This window comes from Canis lupus, chromosome 23 (genome assembly GCF_011100685.1).
Source record: "Canis lupus familiaris isolate Mischka breed German Shepherd chromosome 23, alternate assembly UU_Cfam_GSD_1.0, whole genome shotgun sequence".
Taxonomy (NCBI): Eukaryota; Metazoa; Chordata; class Mammalia; order Carnivora; family Canidae; genus Canis; species Canis lupus.
Window position 1 is genome coordinate 8,479,665 of NC_049244.1, and position 22,802 is coordinate 8,502,466.

At 42.0% G+C, this 22,802-nt stretch overlaps 1 protein-coding gene across 5 annotated transcripts in view; it reads left to right on the plus strand.

Annotated features, from left to right (window-relative positions):
- Positions 1 to 17,210, plus strand: part of EXOG (exo/endonuclease G) — a 28,613-nt gene extending 11,403 nt beyond the window's left edge. For 2 of the 5 annotated variants that reach the window (XR_005376853.1, XR_005376854.1), the window contains 4 exons: positions 11,503 to 11,618; positions 12,290 to 12,327; positions 12,449 to 12,623; positions 15,320 to 15,457. Coding sequence is in view for 2 of the 5 variants with exons in the window: in XM_038570469.1 (XP_038426397.1) it covers positions 15,320 to 15,781 (462 nt within the window). In the remaining 3 variants the exon portion in view is untranslated. Of the gene's footprint in view, positions 1 to 4,418; positions 4,602 to 6,150; positions 6,345 to 11,502; positions 11,619 to 12,289; positions 12,328 to 12,448; positions 12,624 to 15,319 lie in introns of all 5 variants that reach the window. The other 3 variants (XM_038570469.1, XM_038570470.1, XR_005376855.1) reach the window with 2 other exon arrangements.
- Positions 17,211 to 22,802: the final 5,592 nt, after the last annotated feature.

Consider the following 22,802-nt stretch of genomic DNA (forward strand, 5'->3'; position numbering starts at 1 on the left):
CAGCATAATGGAATTCAGGTATCATTGATAAAGATTGGAGCTGAGAGTACAAAAAAGTATGGATGCCTCAAAGTAGATGAGGATTTCTATGATAGGTAGGACAGGGGCCAGATAGTAAAGGGCTTTGTAGTCCATGAAGGTTTGGATTTTAATTTTTAGATAGTAAGAAGTCATACATTTTTTTTTAAGCATGGGAGACATTTGTTTTGGGTTTTATAAAGAGTATTCTGACAGCACCGTGTAGAGAGGTAGAGGTAGGTAAGGAAGGGGTGTGAGAGAGAAGTGAGAGATGAGGAAATGAATGGGACATTACTGCAGTGGTCCATATGAGAACAGATACAGGGCCAAACTCAAGCAACTGGAGTGAGGATGATAAAGGAATACAGGAAAGCATAACCACAAATTAACTCTTTGGGTGAGGACATTTAGATGGCAGTGAGTGAAAAAGTGGGAGGAATGGCTTTTCTTTTACACGCTTGAGTTTTTGTTTTTTTTTAAACAAAGGTTTTGGGGTGCCTGGGTGGTGGTTCAGTTGGTTAAGCATCTGCCTTTAGCTCAGGTCATCATCTCAGGATCCTGGGAAAATTGAGAATTGCATCTAGAGGGTAGCTGAATTGATACAGTGATGCTGTGAGTTCTGTACAGGGTGGGGAACCAAGTGGAGTGAGGAGGAAGAGGTGATACAGTTAGTAAAGAGGGATTGAAGGACTTCCTGTAGGTCAAAGAGATGTATTTGGAGGGAACACCTAGCTCAGCTCTATATTTAATAAATATTGATTAGGTTATATGATTACTTAAGAGTCTGTGATAAAACTGAATGACCTGAGAAACAGATTTAGGAAAAAAAAAACCCAAAACTTTAGGGTATGTTCTGTCCCACTTGATGAGTAAGTATCCAGGGTGTTCACATTGGTTCTCACAACCTCAGAATATTCCAGAAGTTCTTATGGGAGGGCAAGAATGGCAAAGGAGTCAGAATTTGAAGCAGATTAATTTCTCTCCTCTGATCAATTTGCTAATTTAATTTTAGTATTTTCTGTTACATTAGAAGAAAAAAATTGCTTAAAGCTTCCTATAGTTTCTTATTTTTAAAAAATGAGTTATTCTTGATCTTTGTTAAATCCTCTTTACTCTTACCATTGGAAAAGAGATTCTTCTGACTTTGACTCTTTTTTTTTAAAGATTTTATTTATTTATTTGAGAGAGAGAGAGAGCGCATGTATGTGGGCAGGCCTGGAGAGGGGCAGAGGGAGAAGGAGAAGCAGACTCCCCACTAAGCAGGGAGCCCGATGCGGGACTCAATCCCAGGACTCTGGGACCATCACCTGAGCCAAAGGCAGATGCTAAACCCAGCTACCTGGGTGCCCCCCTGACTTTGACCTTTAAACATTAAGTGATCAAGTTTTTTTTTTTTTTAAAGATTTTATTTATTTATTCATGAGAGAAACAGAGAAAAAGAGAGGCAGAAACACAGGCAGAGGGAGAATCAGGCTCCATGCGGGGAGCCCGACATGGGACTTGATCCCAGGACTCCAGGATCACGCCCTGGGCTGAAGGCAGACACTAAACTGCTGAGCCACCCGGGCTGCCTGATCAAGTTTGTTTTATGTGTGCTTTGCTTTCATAAAATTGAAAGCTTACTGTGTAGTAGAAAGTATATTGTTTTTCTTAAATTGGATATAATTTTTAAAAATAGAACTTACACAAAATATTATGTATCTGCCAGTTCTTTCTGCTCAGTGGGCCTAGAAGCAGTGATATGCAGTTTAGCAGTGAGCAATACCTTAAGACCAGATCTTGTTTCTAAAAAAAGCAACTCCTACTAGAAGAACTGGGCATGTGAGGAAGTGCCTGATTCCAGGGGTGGTACAGGGAAAGTACAAAATGGAACATCTTGTGCCAGAAAGCAAGAAGTGCTCAAATGGTGGGGACTTGTCAAAAGGACATAGACATCAACTTGCAGGAGTTCCACCTTACTGTGTCTGGAGCTATTTGGTATAATATAATTGACTATAGACCTATTGAGTTGAATACGAATCCTTCTTCTTTTTTTTTTTTTTTTTTAAGATTTTATTTATTTATTCATGAGAGACAGAGAGAGAAGCAGGCTCCCTCCCAGCAGGGAGCCTGATGTGAGACTCGATCCCAGGTCTCCAGGATCAGGCCCTGGGTTGAAGGCGGCGCCAAACCGCTGAGCCACCCGGGCTGCCGCGAATCCTTACTTCTAATTCATAAATAAATACATGAGTGTAAGGAAAAACTTCGGCTTACTGTGTAGAATGCCAACTAATAAATTTATAAGAATGAAAGAGTTAGAAAAAATCATTTTGGGACACCTGGGTGGCTAAGTGGTTGAGCGTCTGCCTTTGGCTCAGGGCATGATCCCAGGGCCTGGGATCAAGTCCCACATCAGGCTCCTTGTGGGGAGCCTGCTTCTCCTTTTCTGCCTGTCTCTGCCTCTCTCTGTGTCTCTCATGAATAAATAAATAAAACCTTAAAAAAATCATTTTGCGATCATCATGGCAATAAGGGATTCAGGCAAGAATCATCAGTGGATGCTAAAACTAGTGATGCAAGTTTTATGGGAAAGAGGAAGTTTATATAGTTAAAAGTCTCTCCACAGATTACTTATTTTTTTTAAAGATTTATTTATTTATTATTTATGATAGACATAGAGAGAGAGAGGCAGAGACACAGGAGGAGGGAGAAGCAGGCTCCATGCTGGGAGCCTGATGCGGGACTCGATCCCAAGACACCAGGATCGTGCCCTGGGCCAAAGGCAGGCGCTAAACCGCTGAGCCACCCAGGGATCCCCCACAGATTACTTATTAATAACAAAGCAAGAAATGGTAACTGTACGTGGAGAAACTGTCGTTAACCAAGTGATCAAGATTAATACTGTTAGTAATGGCATTACTGATAAGCTGTACTTCCTGGTGGGATGCCCTGAGAAGAATACAGGATCACTTCTGTGATATTTCTGCCAAAAAGCATAACATTGAATCTCACCATGCAGAAATACCAGGCAAACCCCACTGAGGGTCATTCTGTGAAACAGCTGCCTTGTACTCTTCCAAAATGTTAGCATCATAAAAGACAAAGGCTGAGAAACTACCTTGGATAAATGGAGACTAAAGAGTCCTGAAAACAAAATTCATTGTGTGATCTGAGGTCAGATCCTAGATCAGAATAGAAACGTGATGAAAGAGGACATTATTGGACAGTTGGCAACATTTGAGATACGTAGATTAGATCACTGTATGTTTTCAGTCTGTTAAGTTTATTGATTTTGATAATCATACTGTGATTATATAAGTGAATGTCTTTACTCTTAGGAAATACATCCTAGAGGATGTGTCTATGACTTATTTTCGAAGGGTTTATGGAAAAGAAAAATAGAGGAAAAGAGAGTAATAAAGCGTATTGGGCCAAGTGGTAACAGTTGGTGAAGCTGTGAAGGGCACACAGGTGTTCTTTGTACTAATCTTATAAATTCTATATTTGAAATTAATTGAGAATGAAACATACATATATGTATATATATTTTGATGTATCTTTTCTATACAACAATCCTGCACTACACTAGAGTATATAAAACCACCCACTAAAGACTAACCTTGCTTCTCCTAAATAGTTCATCAGTAACTGCTATTCAAGTCTTAAAGAGAGTTTTAAAAGAGACTTGTCAGTTCTCCTCACCTGAATTAGTGCCATGGTGATAAAATGTGTGAGAGCAGTTAAGATCAGCTTCCTGAAGAGTAGACTTTGAGTAATAATCTTGTTTTTGGTTTTTACATGAAAGCCTTACTGGTCTTTGGTCTTTATTTTCAAGTTCTGTGCTCTGAACCTGTACTGTTAGTTTCCCATGTCCATATTAACTCACAGGACCTATTCATGCTCATTAGTAAATCTTTAATCCACCAAATCTTCCAAGTACCTGTCATGTGGGAGGAGGAATGTATACAGAATTATAAATGACATGCCTTAACCTATACTCTTGACTACTTTCTCCTTTCTTTCCTGGATTTCACGTCCACAAATTATCTCTCTCAATTTCTTTGAGTCAGCAACTGTTATCAATTCTCTTTCTTAATAACTTTTACTCAGATTTTGCTGAAGCTCTGAACACCTGCAGTGTAATAGTAATAGAGGCCTATGGTGACTTTCTCTGCCTCCCTTTCTGTTGGGGCCAGTCTGTCTGGAGTCCAGAAATCATGACAGATAAAGTACATATTTTTGTTTTTCTCATCCTCAAAACCATCAGAAATGAGTAGTACCAAAAGAACAGAAAAGGAAACTTCATTTGTACTGAAATCAGGAAATGTCCATAGTCATATCAAGAATGTCAAATAATATCTGAAAGATAAAATACATTTGGACTAAGTTATAAAAAGTCATTAAAAAAATTTTTTTTACAGATTTTATTTATTCATGAGAGACACAGAGAGAGAAAGGCAGAGACATAGGCAGAGGGAGCCGATGTGAGACAGGGAGCCGATGTGGGACTCGATCCCGGGACTCCAGGATCACACTCTGAGCCGAAGGCAGATGCTCAACCACTGAGCCACCAGGTGTCCCAATTATAAAAGGTTATTAATTTGGTATGTGTTTTTTTTTTTTTATCAAAGTGTGGGGCAGAGTACTGGAATTAGTAAGGAAGTTTTTAGTAAGGAAGAATTTCTTAGATTCTTTTTTTTCCTTTCTCTTCTATAGAACCTTAGCAGATACCTTTCTATTAATTTTAAAGCCTTTGAATCTATTTTTCATTAATTATGTATTATGTTAGAAGTTGTGAAGCTAGAGGCACCTGGGTGGCTCAGCAGTTGAGCATCTGCCTTTGGCTCAGGTTGTGATCTCGGGGTCCTGGGATACAGTCCCACATGGGGAGCCTGCTTCACCCTCTGCCTATGTCTACCTCTCTCTCTCTGCATCTGACATGAATAAATAAAAATAAAATCTTTAAAAAAGTTGTGAAACTAGATACTTATATTAAACATAGTTTAATCTTGATGCCCCCCTCCCCCCGCTATGGCATTGAAACCATAATTGCCAATCTCTCTTTTTTTTTTAAGATTTTATTTTATTTATTTATTTGAGAAAGAGAGCATGCGCATGAGCTGGGGAAGGAGCAGAAGTAGAGGGATAAGCAGACTATGCTAAGCTGAGCCATCCAGGTGCCCCTGTAATTGCCCATCTTTTAATGAGCCTTGAATTTAAACTTTAAAAATTTGTTGTTAAAAAATAAATACATAGATAAAAATTTGTTGTTATGGAACTATATGTGAATAGTAATGAAAATGTTAAACCTTAAACATTAAAGTATATGATATCATAATGAAATTCAAATAGTATAAGATATGAGTGAGAGGAATAGTCAGCTCCTGGTCCCAGTTCCACTGTCCATTTTCCTAGTTCTTCTGGTTATCTCTCTATCTGAGAATAACGGGTGCTAAACTGTATTTCTTAATTTCGATTTACCCATTTTAAACAGTCTCTGTTGCTGCTTTTACTATGAAATATATGAAATTTCTTTAGTTCACTTCACAAGCTGTTACATTATGTGTCATTCATGTTATTTTTAGTTCTTCTATTGGTAAATTTTACATCATAACCTTTATATAGTATACATATACCTTTACTTCTTGATCTGTTATTTATGTATTGTTGAGGTTTATAGCATTTACACTTGTATTTACTAGTTCTAATTTGGTCTGAGCTCTGCCTATAGCAGAGATGTAAGACAGAGTGTTCCTGGGTCATATCCAGCCCATAGTTTATTTGATTTGGTTCAGATAGTATGTTGTTTTTTCATCAGTTGGTAATTTTTCATAATTGGGAAGAGATTTCACACAAAAATCCAGGTATTAGGTTCTCTTAAAAACAGATGACTCCGACACTTGGCACATATTCCCTTAGGTGCACTCACTAGATGAGAATAATAGCTTTCTCCTTCAATGGAGCCCATGTTCCTCCATTCATCATAGTCTTCACCTGGCCCATTTCATCCATTATATTTCCTGCCCAGCCCTTGTTGGTCTTTGAGTTTTATAATCCTGGCTCTATTAAAACTGTAAAAACAGCATGTATAGTACTGTGAATCTTTTTTTTTTTTTTTTTTTTTTTTAATTTTTATTCATTTATTCATGATAGACACAGAGAGAGAGAGGCAGAGACACAGGCAGAGAGAGAAGCAGGCTCCATGCACCGGGAGCCCGACGTGGGATTCGATCCCGGGTCTCCAGGATCGCGCCCTGGGTCAAAGGCAGGCGCTAAACCGCTGCGCCACCCAGGGATCCCAGTACTGTGAATCTTTAAGTAGAACGTTTCCATTTGTAAAGAAGTAGGTATGATCCTGTATTAAGTCTGTGCCACTGGAGAGATAAGTATTACCACAAACAACAAAAATTTGGGAGGTGGAAAGTAAAGGAGACAGGGTATTATAATTGCTATTTTAAAAAATATAATAATATGCTTTTACTTTCTATTGCAGACCATTTAACCTTTCTATCATCCTATTTTTTAAAAAGGCAAATCAGTTTCTTCTTAAAGATATTCTTGGAATCCTCTGACTTCTGTTCTAATATGAACCGTTGGTTTCCTCCCTTCCATCCCTTTTCTCCCACCCTCCCTTCTTTTCTTCCTTTCATTCAGCAAATATATATTAAGCTCCTACTGTGTACCTGGCACCATTCTAGGCATTTCTGATAATAGCAGCAAACAAAGCTGTATGTTATATGGAGCTTAGGTTATAGTGGAGGAGATGCACAATAAACAAAATACCATATTAGAAAAAGAAAACACAAGGTTGGAAAAGAAAGACAGAATAGGCTGCTAAGAGGAAGTGAGGCTGAGCAGAAACCTAAGTGAAGTGAAGGAGGAGTAACGTATATGAGGAGTTTTCCAGCAAGTGAAAAGACACCAGGGTGAGGTTAGCTTGGCATATTTAAGGAGCTGCAGAATGCCAGTCTGACTAGAGCAGAGAGCACCGAAGAGGAGGAGGGCAAGGTAGAGGGAGGCAGTGGGAAGAAATCCAGATTGTATTCACAGAGCGCGATGCTGTTTGATCAGGATAGTGGCATAATCTGGTTAGAATTTTATTTTATTTATTTTATTTTACTTTATTTTATTTTATTTTATTTTATTTTATTTTATTTTATTTTATTTTATTTTATTTTATTTATTTATTTTATTTTATTTTATTTTATTTTATTTTATTTTATTTTATTTACTTATTACCTTTGTTTAGAAATTTAAAGCCCACTCTGGCTGCTGTATGTGAGGAATAGAAGAATAGCTGGACCACCTAAAAGGCTGATGGAATAGTCTAAATGAGAAGTAACAATGGCTTGACTAGGGGAGTGGTGGTAGAAATGGTGAGAAATGGTCTCATTTAGGATGTGCCTTGTAGTAGAACGGATGGTACTTCCTAATGGGTTAAGTTGTAGACAAAGAGGTAAAGAGTAGTAACACTAGCTTTCAGTCTGAGATCATGAAGATCAGAGAGAAGCAGGTCTGGAGGCTGGAAATCAGGGGTGGTTTTGGCTGTGTGAATGGGAGATTATTTGATGTCCAGAGCAGGCTATGAGTTTGGTTCTTAGGAGAGGTTGAAGTGATCTGCTTGGGAGTGGTCAGCACAGCAGATGGTATTTAAAGCTGTGATGAAATCATGTAAGTGAATATAGATGGGAGAGAACAGATCTGAGTTCTTAACCCTGGCGGGCTCAGACATTCAGAAGTCAAGAGGAAACAATTTTTGAGGCAGAAGAAAAATCAGGGAAGAGTGGTGTCCCCAAAGCCAAGTGAAGAAAGCATTTCATGGAGGGAATGATGAGTGAAATGTTGAAGGAATGATGAACTGATCATTGGACAATCTCTGTAAGCTGTTGTAGTTTTAAGTCAGCTGCACATCTCTCTGTTTCTTTACAGATAGCTGTTAGCTTAGGTCCCTTTTATCTTGTGCTCCCTCTTCCTCCTCCTTGGATTCCTTGTTTTGTTTTGTTGGCGTACATCCTCAGATTCTTTCTGGAAGAGTCGTTGGATGGTAAATTTTCTTGCTATGTGACAGGCTCTCCAGACAGTTTTATGTACACTGTAAAGTTTGAGAATCATCCTTTTAGGAAATATTTTTCCAGCTTCATCCTGGAGGCAGGACAAGGGCCTGCTGCTTTTGGTCACTCAAGAATTCTGTAGGTGGATTCGTCTGTCTCACACCTTGATTTTGACACCCTTTACTTACTGGAGCACAACATAAGGGGCTGTGAATATCCAAGCTTTGACTCCTTCCTCTTTGTTTTATCTAACATGTCAGCATCTCTGTCTTCCAGAAATTCATGGCACTTCTTAGTCCACTAACACATTACTCTGTCATTCTCTGTACTTGCATGAATTGGTTCTGTGACAGGCCTGCTTGCTGCCATTTTGGGTGTGTATGTATATTTTTTAGATTGAGGGAAGAAGAGGAGCAGAAGCCTGGGCCCAGGTTGCCATCTTGAACTAGAAACCTCCTTTAATATTTATTCATTAGTTTTTTGCACATCCTTGGCAAAGCAAGTTGATATTTTTAAACATTTCACTTTGAAATAATTTCAAATTTGTAGAAAAGTTGTAAGAATAAAGAACTCTCCTACATGTTTCACCTAGATTCATTAGTTGTTAGCATTCTGCAGTGTTTGCACCCTCTTCTCTATGCATACACCTTATACTGATTAATATCTCAATCATTCAAGAGTTCATTGCAGATATCTTGTCCCTTTCCCCCTAAATATTCTCTCCCATAACCACCATATAATTATCAAATTTGTGAAATTCGACATATAAGAATATTATCTGGAGAATGGTCTGTATTCGCATTTTGCCACTTGCTCCAATAATATTCTTCATACAGTTTTCCCCCCCAGATTTGGAATGAAGTCCAGGATCATGGATTGCGTGCATTTAGCTGTCATGTCTCTTTAATCTTTAGTCTTCTTTAATCTCAAGTGGTAGTTCCTCAGCATTTTTGTCCTTAATAATGTTGACATTGTTAACGGATGTAGGCCAGTTGTTTGGTAGTATGTTCTTTAAATTGGGTTTGTCTCTTGTTTCCTCTGATTAAATTCAGTTATGTTTCTGGTAGAACATCCCAGAGGTGAGCTTGTGTGCCTCTTGGTGCATCACAACAGCATGCATATACTATCTGGTTGTCCTGTTATGGTGATACTAACTTGGATCACTTGATAAAGGTGGTGTCTTCTAGATTTCTTCACTGCTAAGTTATCATTTCCCCTTTGAAATTAATCAGCTGTCTGTAAAAGTCCTTTGAGACTGTGTAAGTATTCTTTTCCTCTTCAAACTGTCACCTGCTAGTTTTAGCAGCCACTGAATATTCTGGCCTGAATCAGTTATTACTATAATTGTTGGCAAGTAATGATTTTTTAATTAGTATTTCTTTTGTTTTTAGTAATTGACATTCTACTGTAGGAAGAGCTTTTCCTTCTTATTTATTATCAGTATGAACTGATGGATTCTTATTTTATTCAATGAATTTTAATCAGTCTTCTGTGTACATTTTGATGCTCAAATTGTCTCCAATTTGGCCAGTGGGACCCCTTTCAGGCTGTCTCCCGTGTGCTCTGACACATCTTCATCATGTTCTTAGCACTTCTACTTTCTGGCATAATGTGATATTCCAGGCTCATCTTGACCAGACTCTGGGATCAGCCATCTCTGTAAGGAGCTCTGGTTCCTTTTAATGGGGTTTAGTAATTTAGAAACCAGGATCTGGATGACAAGTTGATTCTTGAGTGCTTGGGCTGCTGTTGGCTTGTCATGTGTGTTCACCACATTTATTTTTAGCCTTTTATAGTGGGTAGAGAGAGAGCCCCAAAGAACATAGTATACAAATTCTATTGCCTCTAGTGGTTCACTGTCGGGAAGGCCTTTTTTCCCATCTTCATTGTTCCTTGGTGTTTTTTTTGAGATTTATAGACCCTGGTCATAAAGAAAGCACTTACCTGTGTGTGTGTGTGTGTGTGTGTGTGTGTGTGTGTGTGTGTGTTGTGTGTGCATATGCATTGGTGAATGTTGATAGGAATGTATCTCCCTGGAGAAGAATATTGTTTTTCTTTTTTCTTTTAGAATCGTATCAAAGTGATTTACTTTTTTATATTTTTTCACTAACTCTTTTGTAGTAATGGAGCTTTTGTTAGATGTGGCATTATTTTTTTAGATTAAATGATTTCAAGTGGAATTTTAAAGTTAAAAATCTGTGGTGTACCTATTAGCATGAAAGCAAAATATGATCCTTTGGTAAATTAAATTGGAAAAATTGTTTCAGCTTGCCATTTTAAGAATTCAGTTCGGCCAAAAGTTTTTTACATATGCATACACATATATACATACACGTAAACTTAGGACAGTTTGGTTAAGGAAAACAGACATGGGAGGCAAAGCTAGCCGCGGGGAAGAGATAGGAGAAAGTAGGATATGTGCTGAAAAACAGTAAGTTCCTCAGACAGTTGGGTTAGAGCTTCATACAGGGAAGGAGACAGAAATAAAAGGAAAAGTTGGGGCCCAGTGACCAAAACCTAAACGCCCAGCTCAAAAACATTCAGGCTGCTCTCTAGCAATTCATAATAAAACAGTTGTGAATCAGACCACATCCTTTAGTGATGCTGAAATAGGGGACATAGCATTGCCCAGCCCTAGAGAGCAGTCTGTTCCTCTCAATGAATAAATATTTGAATTGTGAATTCCTGTTTTCAGGGGAATGTCTTGCAATTATGTATGTCTGTTAGAATGCCTGGGAAGTGTTTTCTTTTCTCAGATCCAGCCATTTAATATTTATTGCTTGTTTACAACTATATTCTGAATCTGATTTTAGGAGAATATAGCTAATAAAACAAGAGTGTTTATTTCGTTTTCTTTCTAGACAATGACACATGTATGCGTATACTGTGGAGGGAGTAAAGCAAATGAACTGGTGTTAATCTACCATCCGGTATATAAGCAGTCTTAGACATGTTGTCTCATTCAGTCCTCACAAGCAGTTCTTACAAAGCAGTATTGGTCATCTTCTTTTATATGCAAAGAAATTGAGGCTTAAAGGAGTCAAGTCCAAGTCACATAGCTAGTCGTTGTCAAAGGGGAGATCCAAATATGGATCTGTCTACTTGTATGAGAGCTGCCAGTTATTCTATAGCATTGTTCTTCGAAGCCTTCAAAAGCAGTAAAGGAGTTGCTGTACTTTTCCCATATAGCAGCTTAAAGCTAGGAGGTAAAAGATGGTCAGGATGGAGAGCAGTTGCAAGTGATTTTTGCTAGCATGCAAAAAATAAGAACAGAAAATGGGCCAAAAGGAGGATCCCTTATAGCCAGGCAGAAATGTCTGTTAGAATATACAGGAAAGGATCACAGTGTCATAGGACTTGAGTGAATGTGAGCCCAGGGGAAGATTAGTAGCGGTGATTTTATCAGAAGTGAGTCATCTGACAGCTCTAATCAGAATCACCCCCTTTATTATAGCTGAGGTCATCCATGTGCTTTCTCTGATGTGCCTGTTGCAAGAAGAGATTGATTCCAGACAAGTGAAACATACCTGAAGATTCTGGCCCGAACATTTTAAGTGACCTGACAAGAAAGTGAGCTTCAAATTTTTCAACTTGGTGGTGGTGGTGGTAATGTTAGAAGTACTTAACAGTCTGTATTTTCATCTATAGCATTACTTTCCAAACTAATTCCAAACCAGTTCCTAGAGGAGGAGGAAATTAAAAACATGCCTCCAGGAATCTTGAGGCATCACCTGAAGTGATCCAGAAGTATTTTTTTTTTTTTTTTCCGAAATCTCCTGTTGTCTCTTTAGGCAGAGCTTTTGTTCATTTCTGTATCTGTTTTAATTGAAAAATAAATGATTTTTACTGGTTAAGTATCTCCTTACTCCCACCCTAAGTCTCCCAAGTAGGATTGATAGTCTGGGAAGGTGGTGCTTCTGGTATTGTGACTTGGCAGTCCCCAGCCTCCTTATCCAGAGCAGGTGCCCAGTGTGAGCAGCACAGTCTCCCCAGGTCTCTGCTGTCGCACAAGTTCCTCTAGAGGCTTGGCATGCAGCATGAGGGTTGGCCACCTGCCTTTTGACTTTGCCACACATCCTGACTCCCTTCTTTCCTTATTCCTCTTTCCTCTCAGGTATGGAGCCCCTATTTATTACACTGTCATGGTTTCTTTCTGTCACTTGATTGGATTGACTTTTTAAGAGTTTGGCCTCAATGTGTCCAGCAGTTTTATTTTTGGATTTTCTTTTTTATCTTCCCAGGGGAATGTAAACCAAATATATCTATGTGATTCTAGCAGGTACATATATTTTCCTTGTGCTGCTGCTTTACTTATTTTATTTATTTATTTATTTATTTATTTATTTATTTATTTATTTATTTATTATTTATTTTATTTTTTAATTTTATTTATGGCACAGTTGCAGTATGTATATGACCTGACAAATGGCAGACCTATCCTGAGTATTGTTTGTTGCCAGGCTTTTCTGGCACTGAGTCAGCATGAAGGCCCAGTTTTGTGTGTGTGGAGCTGGGGCGGAAAAGAGCAAATTGTCATTTCTGTCTCTTGGACGGAAGGAAACTTCAGGCCAGCAGGTACGAAAACTGACTTGAGGTTGTGAATGAGTGCCAGCTTTATAGGTGTTCTATATGTGTTTTCCAGTTATACCCAGTTGATTTCCAGTTTTTGTTACAGTCTTGGCAAGAGTTCCATGCTTTTTGGTAATTTAACAGCAGCGAGGATTTCCTCTGTAGTGTCAAGGCCAGGACTTGATCAGGTCTCTGAGGTTCCAGTTCCTATCAGTTTTTAGAAATGTTTTATGAAAGACTTCTAGTTTTCCCAGAACTAGGAGAATTTTATTATGTAGGTTGAGTTGTTTACAAAAAAGATAGCTTTAGAATTAGGTTTTCTTTTTTAAATCTTAAATTCAAGGAAAAAACAGTGGATTTTCTTAATTTCCAAATGTTGCTGGTTCCTATTTATTTATTTATTAAAAGATTTTATTTATTTATTCATGAGAGACACAGAGGGAGAGAGAGAGAGAGAGAGAGAGAGAGAGAGGCAGACACACCAGCAGAGGGTGAAGCAGGCTCCATGCAGGAAGCCCAATGTGGGACTCGATCCTGGGACTCCAGGGTTATGCCCTGGGCTGAAGGCAGGCGCTAAACTGCTGAGCCACCCAGGAATCCCCGCTGGTTCCTATTTTAAACAGGTTACAGATGTTTACTTCCTAAGAACAAAGGAGACTGAATCAGAGAAGATAGTGGCTAAGTTTTCATTTTTCTATTTATTTTTAGGGATAGTATTTTGCTCCTCCTTGTTGGAATATTATGTGAAGGTTGTGGGTGAGATAATCATACCCTGTGGTTCTTAGTAGGCATTGTTGTGTCCCGTGAGGGTTCTTAAAAGCAGTAATGGATGTCCTCTAGCTCTTGTGTGAGTTTTTGAAGACCTAAGATTTTTTGTTAGAAGTCATTTTTTAAAATGTCAAATTCCTTTACTTTTGGCTGGAGTTTAATGACTCCTACTAGAAGCCCTGGTTGGCAGCAGGTGGGCATGACAAATTAATTATTCTTGAAATTCGTTATTTGTAGACAGAGTTCAGGAGGAGAGAAAACAATCAAGTGAATGGTCTAGAAGGCTCCTCATACTGGGAGTCCGAGACTGTACTGCAGTGGTGGAGGTGTCCACCAGGTGGCATCAGGGATTTGCTTTACTGTTGGCTCCCCAGCTAACCCTTGATCCCCAGTTACACTTCTGCCTCTTGGTGAACTATGGCTCAGCTGCAGCTGTGCCCTCAGTTCCGGTCCCTCACTTCCTTAGTGCTGTCTGTACTCTATATTCTACCTCCCATGAAAGCAGTGGGGATTGACTCCTCTCAGTAAGAAGCTTCTTGAGAACAGACACCAGGACATTCACTGTAAAGTGTGCTCCTTTGTGTGTTTCCAGCAGTGCCAGCCATCGCCCCTATGAGTTGCATTGTTGAATTAACATCTGTTGGTGATCTGTGGGCTATTGTGAACCTCCATAGAGTTCACCTTCAGTGTTTTTTGCCTTGAAGAGTGCATTCATTTTCCCAGCTGCATAAATGACTTGTTGTAGGGGTGTTGGGTTTTGTGCTTGTAGATTGTGTATTTTTGTGAACTTTAAAGTGAACACTTACCAGCCACTTTCACTGACTTTAGAGACTAGTTACAGAAATCAACCCTGTAGATGGGGCTTCCCCGTCTGCAGTTTGTCTTGGCAATGGAACCTCCATGCATGCCAGACAGCAGATAGCCATGGCATTCTTAGGCTATGTGCCATGTAGGTAGGAACTTGAGAAAAGCAGGAAAGAATCCTTGTAGCTCTCATCCGTCTGCCTTATCTGGGCTCCCAGCAGGGCCTCCTGTGGCAGGCAGGTTTGACCAGAGCAAATGCCTACTTGGACCAAGGAAGGGTCCGGGAGGGGTAGTCACATACATATTGTAGTTGAATAGTATCATTTTATTGGAGACCATTAAGGAAATGGATGTTCAGTTTTCCTTTTTCAGAAAACAGATATGGCTTTTAAGCCAATTGGAAGAAAATTTGAAAAGGTTCCTTGATAATGTTATTTTATTATTAGAGCTGACCTACACAGGCAATCAAGTTGTTTGCAGGACTGACCCTGGCTTCTTTGTTGTATGGATACCTTTGCAAAATGTTTGGTTTGAGGACACATTCAGAAACCTTGTGTTTGATAATAGGCCCAAGAGTGTGCAAAAGTCTGAGCAAGCAGCATTTACATTTGCTTAATTTAATTTAAAAAATGAGCTACAGTCTAGGCGAAACCAGAGCTAGTAATACCAATGTAGTATGTCTGGCTGCTTTTCTGAGAGCTATTTGTTTAGCTCCCTAGTGAATTTGATAAACTAAGGCCATATTTTTATTTCTAGAGCTGGGAGTTACCAAGCTGGCAGTTTTGACCTTTGAATGTTTAGAGCACCAGAAGTTCTGACTATGTGATGAAGAGAAAATGACAGCATTTCTTGCCTATTAAAAACCCAGGACATTCCTTTGCCCTTTGTCCTACAAACAGCAGAGGATGTGGCATTATTTTTAAAAATATGATCAGAATCTACCTGTTGGATGCTCATCTTTTCTGTGAATCTGTATTTTGGTTTATCATTACCTTTGGCATTTGAATTTAAATTCATTGGTGGGGTAGCTTATAAATGCCTTTTCAGAAATGTTTTGAAAATATTTTCAGGAAAAATTTGGACACTGCTAGCATGAGTTAGCTTTGCTAACATGGTTGCTTTGTTTTTAGGTGATTGGTGAGGACAATGTGGCAGTCCCCTCGCACCTTTATAAAGTGATCCTGGCTCGCAGAAGCCCGACGTCTGCTGAACCGCTGGCACTAGGGGCCTTCGTGGTGCCCAATGAAGCCATTGGCTTCCAACCCCAGTTAAATGAATTCCAAGTGAGCCTTCAGGATCTGGAAAAGTTGTCAGGACTGGTGTTTTTTCCTCATTTGGATAGAACTAGTGGTATCAGGAATATCTGCTCTGTGGACACCTGTAAGCTCCTGGATTTCCAGGAGTTCACTCTGTACCTGAGCACAAGGAAGATTGAGGGAGCCCGATCAGTACTCAGGCTGGAAAAGATCATGGAACATTTGAAGAATGCAGGGATTGAACCGGATGATTCCTTCATGAGCCGCTATAAGAAGAAGCTAGAAGAACTCCAAGCTAAGGAGCAGGCAGGAATCCTGGAGAGAAACTCATCTTAGTTTTTTTTTTTTTCTCAGAAGATATGTGACAGCATCTGTAATGAAGCAGGTGTGTCCTCTTCAGGCTAGTGCATTTTAGTAGCTTTGCTTGCTTAAAAGAAATGATGAAATCCTAAATTTAAGACTAAATTTCGCCCCAAAAAGATGAAAGATCTAAAAGTTTTGTCAGTTTTTTATTTGATGCAAGAATGGATTATTAAGGGAACCGTAGGACCTGCGGATTGGGTGCTGATCTTGTGTCGGGTTCACACAGGACTCTGGACACAAGATGACCTGGTCTTTGTGTCTGTCTGGATGTTAGCGCGGGAAAGCATTTTATTTTCATGCCTCCGAATCATGCACGGTCTTTGATGTATTTGCTCATCTTTCCTGGAGGCCAGTGTTGAATGTTTTCTTTCTCTAGGACCTGAGTTGGTCTTTGAGGTGGCATTTGGATACCCTCTGTGTACTGTCCTGTCAACATTTATGATAGTGTTACATATTTGTTTCTTGCTCCTTCTCTCATAGAGCTGCTGGTCCTCCATTTCTGTCCTATAGAAGCCTTCAGCTACACTTTCTGCACACGTAGTGTGTTCACTATACCAAGCTCATTGCTTTACAGCGATTCTCCGACATAAATACCACTGCCCTCATTTTACGTGTAAAGAAATTAAGCCTTGGGGACCTTATGTATTTTGTCCAGGGTTCACCTTTCCAAAGAAGTAATCCCAGAAGTAAGAGGCATGTGGGGCTGAGAAGAAAGACAACATGAAATAGATTGAAATAATCCTGACACAGAGGCTTTTGACTCAGAACTGTATTCACGTGGGAATCGGTGATCCTGGACCCGTTTGCTAAGAGGGGTCTGGTTTCTTGTCTGCCATCGAGCTAAAAGGTCCTGAATGTCCTCTGACTTGAGCCCTCAGCTCTTTGGGAAGAAACAATCACAGGTGTTTGAAAGTTAGAGGGCCTTGCTTTGTGGGGTTTATCAGAGCCCCTACTTGCCTCCAGGAATGCAGCTCTTTTAGTGACCAGATGGTGCCAAGTTGATATATTCTTTGCTTTTTAAGGTGAGCAATTTGTCCAAAGATTAAGGGACCTAAAAGTCTGTGCCCACAGATCCAGGAGCTCATGATTTGCTTCCCTGGGTAGTATGGGGCAGGCAGTGCTTTGAGCCAAATACTCAAAGACAATTCTCACTATTTTTAGGGGAAGCAGCGACTTTTTTTCTGAGCCATGTCTCTGCATTTGGGTTTACATGGAATCCTTTCCCCGGCCTACCATAAGTATAGGCAGTGAAATACCTTAAAATAGGGCCCAGGAGCTTGTCTAAATGTACCCTAGCTCTGCTGTCTTTTCGAGTGGTATTACAAGAACAGTTTTTATGGTGTTTCATGTGTTTGTAACAAATGCCAAGGCTTTAATATAAAGGTAAGATGATAATGTTTGACCTTGTTCTCCTTTATTTGGATAAAAAAAGAAAAGTTGGGGGGTGAGAACACAGCCTGATTAATACCAGTCTGTTTTATCACACCGATCGCCATTAGCTTATGCCAGTCCTTCTCAGGGATAAAGAGCCAAAATGTCACTGTGACCAAAAAATATGTTGGGCTCTCTCCTTGTGGGAGGGGTGATGATGGGACCTTCTGGTGTAGTGTTGTCCCAGAGCCTGAGGGGGCAGCTCTGTGGGAGAAGTCCTGTATCTCCAGAGGTGAGCCCCCAACTCCTTCCCCCACTTCTAGCTCTGTGCCCAGTTCTGGCCTGAATTTCCTTCAGCCTTGGCCTTGCCACGCTCCTCTCACTCCTGTCCCTCCGCCTAGATGGTGGAGGATCTTGATTTTTAGGTCAATAAATTGAAGTGCTTTAGGTTTTTAGTATGAAAAGTGCTACTTGGTCATTGTGAAAAATAGAAATCCATGCTTGTAATAAAACAAAAACACAACAGCAATAACAACAACAAAAAAACGCAGTCTCCCAATCTTCATTTTCACATGGAGGAGTTGTATTGGTGTACAAGGAGTGATGCTTGACTTGTCTGAACACTTCTGTTAAGATTCCGTTAAGAGTCCCTCCAGAACAAACTGAAATGTAAATACTCAGCAGAGCTTAGAATTTTCCCCAGGATCAAATCACTTCAGCCTACCCCGGTAGGGCTGCTGATATTTGCTCTCGGATGCAGGAGAACCCCGGGCCACTCCCCAGCACCAGGTCTGTCCCCTGATTGAATAAGCTCCTCATTACCCACCTGAACCAGTCAGCCTCCAGATGGTCCCTCCTTGGGGTCAGCCAAATTCTCAGGCCAGGCCTAGGACTCCCCCTCCTGTCTGGTGATGCTCAGGGAGGATCTTGACTGAGAAGTCTGCAGCCATCTTTATGGGCTCTGCTGCCAGAAGCTCTATCTGTAGGTGAGGGGCATTCCCTGATCTCACCCCCAGTGACATCTTTGAGAATCCAGGCTCTCTTTGGTCTCTGGATTGAGAATATTTGACCAATGTTACATGCGGCAAAGTAGGACTTGTGTGCCAGCCCCTTACTATAGGCTAGCATTGCTGCTTTGCACCTTGACCTTTAAATAACTAAAAACCTCTGCCGCTCCGTTGTGCCTCTGAAGCACCCAGAGGGGAGACATAGTGTGATCTTGAAGGAGCACCCTAGCCTGCAGGGCTGGGCTCAGCCTGGAGCAGCCCCATTCTTGGAATGGCCCTGCCTCATCTCTGTGAAGACATTATTGTCACATCGGTAGCCCGTCCCTGAAACTGTCCCTGCCAAGTCCCTTCACAGCTGCACCCTGTGTGCCCTTAGGTCTTCTGAGCACACTCCATCTTCCTCCTTGATCCTTCAGTTCATTCTGCCAGAACTGGTCAGGGGGTTCTCACATCTGGTGTGGAACTCCTACTCCTGCCTGCCTCCACGCCCTGCCTCTCAATCTGGCCTGCCCTCCTGGATGTCATTCATGGAGATTATCCATCAGGGGACCCTGTGCTGCCTTTTCCAGTCCAGCCTCATTTCCAGGACCCACCTGCAGGTCACTAGGGCCATGTGCATGAGCCAAACCTTGATGTGGACCCTTTGGGGGTGTGCAGTGGGGATGTGGTGGATGGACTTGTCTTTTAGTGTTTCTGAACGTGCCATTCCGGTCTATGGGCTTATCTGCCCCTGAGTGTAGAGCACCTCTAGGGGTCACTGTGGCCTAATGCCACACCACAAGACTCAAGAGTCTGCTTTGACACTGTCCAACACAAAACCTCTTGCTGTGTAAGCCACAACGGGTGCTGTCAGGCTCCGGCTCTGAGGCCAGATGGAACAGCAGAAGCTGTCTTGTCCAGTGGGCCTCGTGTTCAGCTCACCACAGGGGCCTAGGTACCTTAATTTCCCCCTCTAATTTTATTTTGAAAAATATCCTTTTGACAAGTTGAAAGAGTAAAAAATGCCCTCTCCCCTCAATATTTTGTCCCATTTGCTTTCTCTTTTCTTGAACCATTTAAAAGTAATTCATTGGTTTTTTTTTAAAAAAGCTGTAGATATGACACTTCATTCTTTAATACTTAGGCCTGTATCATCACCTAAAAATAAAAGACATTCCCCTATATTTCCAGAATACTGTTATCACATCTAAGAAAATTATCAAGAATTCAGTCTTAACATTTGCCTAGGATCCCCCCCCCCCGCCCCAAAACTTACACCTTTTTTTAATATCTAGGTCTCAGCTAAGGTTTGTGGCTTGTATCTTGTTATGTCTAGTCTGTTAATCTAGAACAGACTGCCTGGTAGGCTAAAAAATACAGATTCTTCAACCCTACCCTTGAAGATTTTGACTCAGTAGGTCAGATATGCAACTGGAATCTATATTTTTTAAACAAGCAACATGTTTAATGAGCCTCCAGGGTTGTGAGCTGGACCATGCCCCACTTTGCTGCCACTCTATGCCAATACACACGTTCCCTAGACAGGAGTCTCCTGGAAAGGTGGGCTTTGAGCTCATGAATATCAAAAGAGAACTTCTTCCATCACTTTGGGCCACCAGGTACCTGATTTCCCTTATTAGGCTTTGTAACATTAAGCTGAAACTTTCCTTCTAACTCACTCATCAGTGACAGGCTCTAATGGCCATCCCAGGCTACACAGCTGGCTGGCATCTGCTTTCACCTGATAGTCCTTTAGAAATAGGACGCTTGTAAGGACATCAGGGCATCTCAACACTCAGGCATTTATGGATTTCAGACCTGCTGCCATCATGATGTTACGTGGCCTTATGGTGTGGCAGCGCATCTGGGGAAACATCAGATGCAGTGATAGCGGTGCTGAATTGAGTGCTCCCTTAATAGGGACACTTCACTTTTCTCACTGTGCTGCTGGTCCATGTGGAACTTGGTCCAGCTGACTGCTCCAGGTCGTTTTCACATGGTCTACTGTCAAGTCACTTTCCCATCATGCACTCACACAGTCAATTTTTGGAACACAAATGTGGAGTTCTGTGTATACCCTACTGTTAAGATTTCATTTTATTATAGTTTCTATCCATCTTAAGTGAGTTCACGTTCTTAATGATCCTGATTTGGCTATCTGACATTGTTAGCTCTGCCTCCCAGTTTTGAGATTGCAAGATTGGATAAACAAGCCTTCAACCTGTCTGTTGGAAACATTGAATGAGACAGAGTCACAGAAGATCCCTTTGGTTAAAAATTCATTTTATATGGCAACCTGCTCCATATACTCACCCAGCAAGATTCATGTGATAATAATGTGCTCTGATACTTTCTAAGTTCAATTCTTTTCTAGTTCTTTTTAAAAAGGGAAACAACACTGAATTGATTGCACAATGCAAAAATAAGTCTCTGTCACAATTTGCTTGTGAGTCACTCCGGGACAGTAAGAGTGCCTACTGTACCTCTGGGTGCACACAGCACGGCTGTATGTAGGGAGGTGCACTTGGGTCCCCATCCCCATCTTCTCACCTACCAACCGGGCAGCCTCCTGCAACTGACCTTATTCAACTTCCTAAAATCAGGCTCCTCATCTGGGAACAGTTTGAGGAGGACTGGCAGGATCGTTTGAGAATTAAGTAAGCTCACATGTCCCTGGGCAAACCCTCAATAGATGGTAGCCAGTTACTATGGATTCCGGTTACTGGCAAAGACAACATTTATGTCCCCCCAAAACCCATACCTTGAAATCTAATCCCTTCCCTCAAAGGTGTGAAGAGTTGGAGCCTTTGGCAGGGAAATGGCTCCACCCTCATGAATGGGATTTGTGCCCCTTGAAAGAGACCCTGGAGAGCTCCTTTGCCACTCTGTCAGCTGAGGACACTGCAGCATGGTTGGCCCAGCCAGAGAGCGAGCTCTTATCGGGCACTGCATCTGCCAGCACCCTGATCTTGGACTCCTCAGCCTCCAGAACTGTGAGAAATACATTTCTGTTGTTTATATACCACCCAGTCTGTGGTATTTGTTATAGCAGCTTGAACTGACCAAGACAGTACCTGATGAAGGCCCTCGTATCCTGAGCAGGTGAAGGACGGGGCCTGATCCTACTACGGTGTTAGGCTCTGGACCAGGTGGAAGCGATTCTGTCTCTCCCCAGTTCTAAGACTTCGAAATGTGCTGCTGCCAACCTTTGGATGTGTCACTGCTTTGCAATCCACCATTCAAATAGCTACTCTTCACCCCATTTCACAAGCGAGGAAACAAGCTCCAGGAACGTATGACTTAGGAAAGTTTTCTGGCTCTCCATCTAACATTTCCCCTCAGGCCCCCAAGGCTGTTGGAGCTATTTTAATTTGCTCTGTAATTCAGTCATTCATGCATTCACTCAGTCCTGTGAGTCTGCACTAACTTCCTAGAAACAGACAAATAATGGAGTTGGTTCCTTTCTGGGGCCTCCAGAGGGGTTCTGGAGATAGCCCATGCTCAAAAAATGCTTTGGAGTTACCAACAAGTCAGAAAAATTGAGCTGATCCTGCTCAAGTCCCACTGCTCATTGTCTCTGTCAGGGACCTGGGAAAGGTGGACACTAGGACGTGGCTGCGGGTCAGTCAGCCCCCCAGCAGGACCAGTTAGACCAGATGAGGACCCTAAGACAGCTATGGGGAAGGTGGGAAGGTGGCTCGGAAGAGGCAGGAAGGCGCGAGCACTGGTTTCCTACCAGGGCCTGGTTCTGTGCTTGTGGACCGGCTGATGTGAGTAGAGCAGAGCAGGGTCCTGTGTCAGGATAGCACCCACATGCTGAGCACTGCTTCCGGCGGAACTGGGGTTCCCGGGGCGCCTTCCCCACAGCATCCTTAGCAGGCTCTGCGGGGCCTGGTGTCCGGTCTGAGGCAGCGGGGCCTGCTGGGAAGACGGGAGCAAGGAGGTGGCCGTCAGAGTTGCAGCAGTGGCTTTTGTGTACTTGGTCCTGGGGAAGCAGAGCTAAAATTAGGTCTTCCAGCTGTGTACAGGTGTGGAATCCCGCCCTTTCCCCTCCCCCAAACCAGGATCTTGGAATCACCACCAATCCCTCCTTCCCTCTCTTAGCTCCCATTCCTCTGGTCACACCAGGCCCAGATGATCTCCAAGGTGACAAGTGAGGGGACGGTGGCAGGCAGTGGCTTTGGCGTCCCTGAGCTTCCCTGGCTGGTCTGAGGCACTATGCAGAACAGATATTTTCCTCTCCTACTGCCACCCATGTGGGGCCCCTGCCTCCCCCGCTGGCCTCCCGCCTCACGGGCTCGGTGCCCCATCTGTGCTCTGCCCCTCTCTGCCCACCGCCTCAGAGGCAGCCTGTCATCCCTCCCATCCCTTGCCGTTCAGACAGCCAGTGGGGCCCGGGGCAGCGCCACGTGTGCCCGCTCCCTCTCCCTACAGGAGGCCAAAGCTGGAAGAGCATGGCGCTTGCTCCTCATGACGGATGTGCCTCTCAGTCCCTGTCACTGTGCTCTGGGCCCCTGCCTCCCTGGTCCCCGGGATGAGGCTCACACCTGTGCTTGGGTCTCGGCCCAGAGCCCGGCTCTGACTCCAGCGCGTGCGTGCAACATGATCTTAGGTGAGCGCCATCTCCTCGGCCCTGG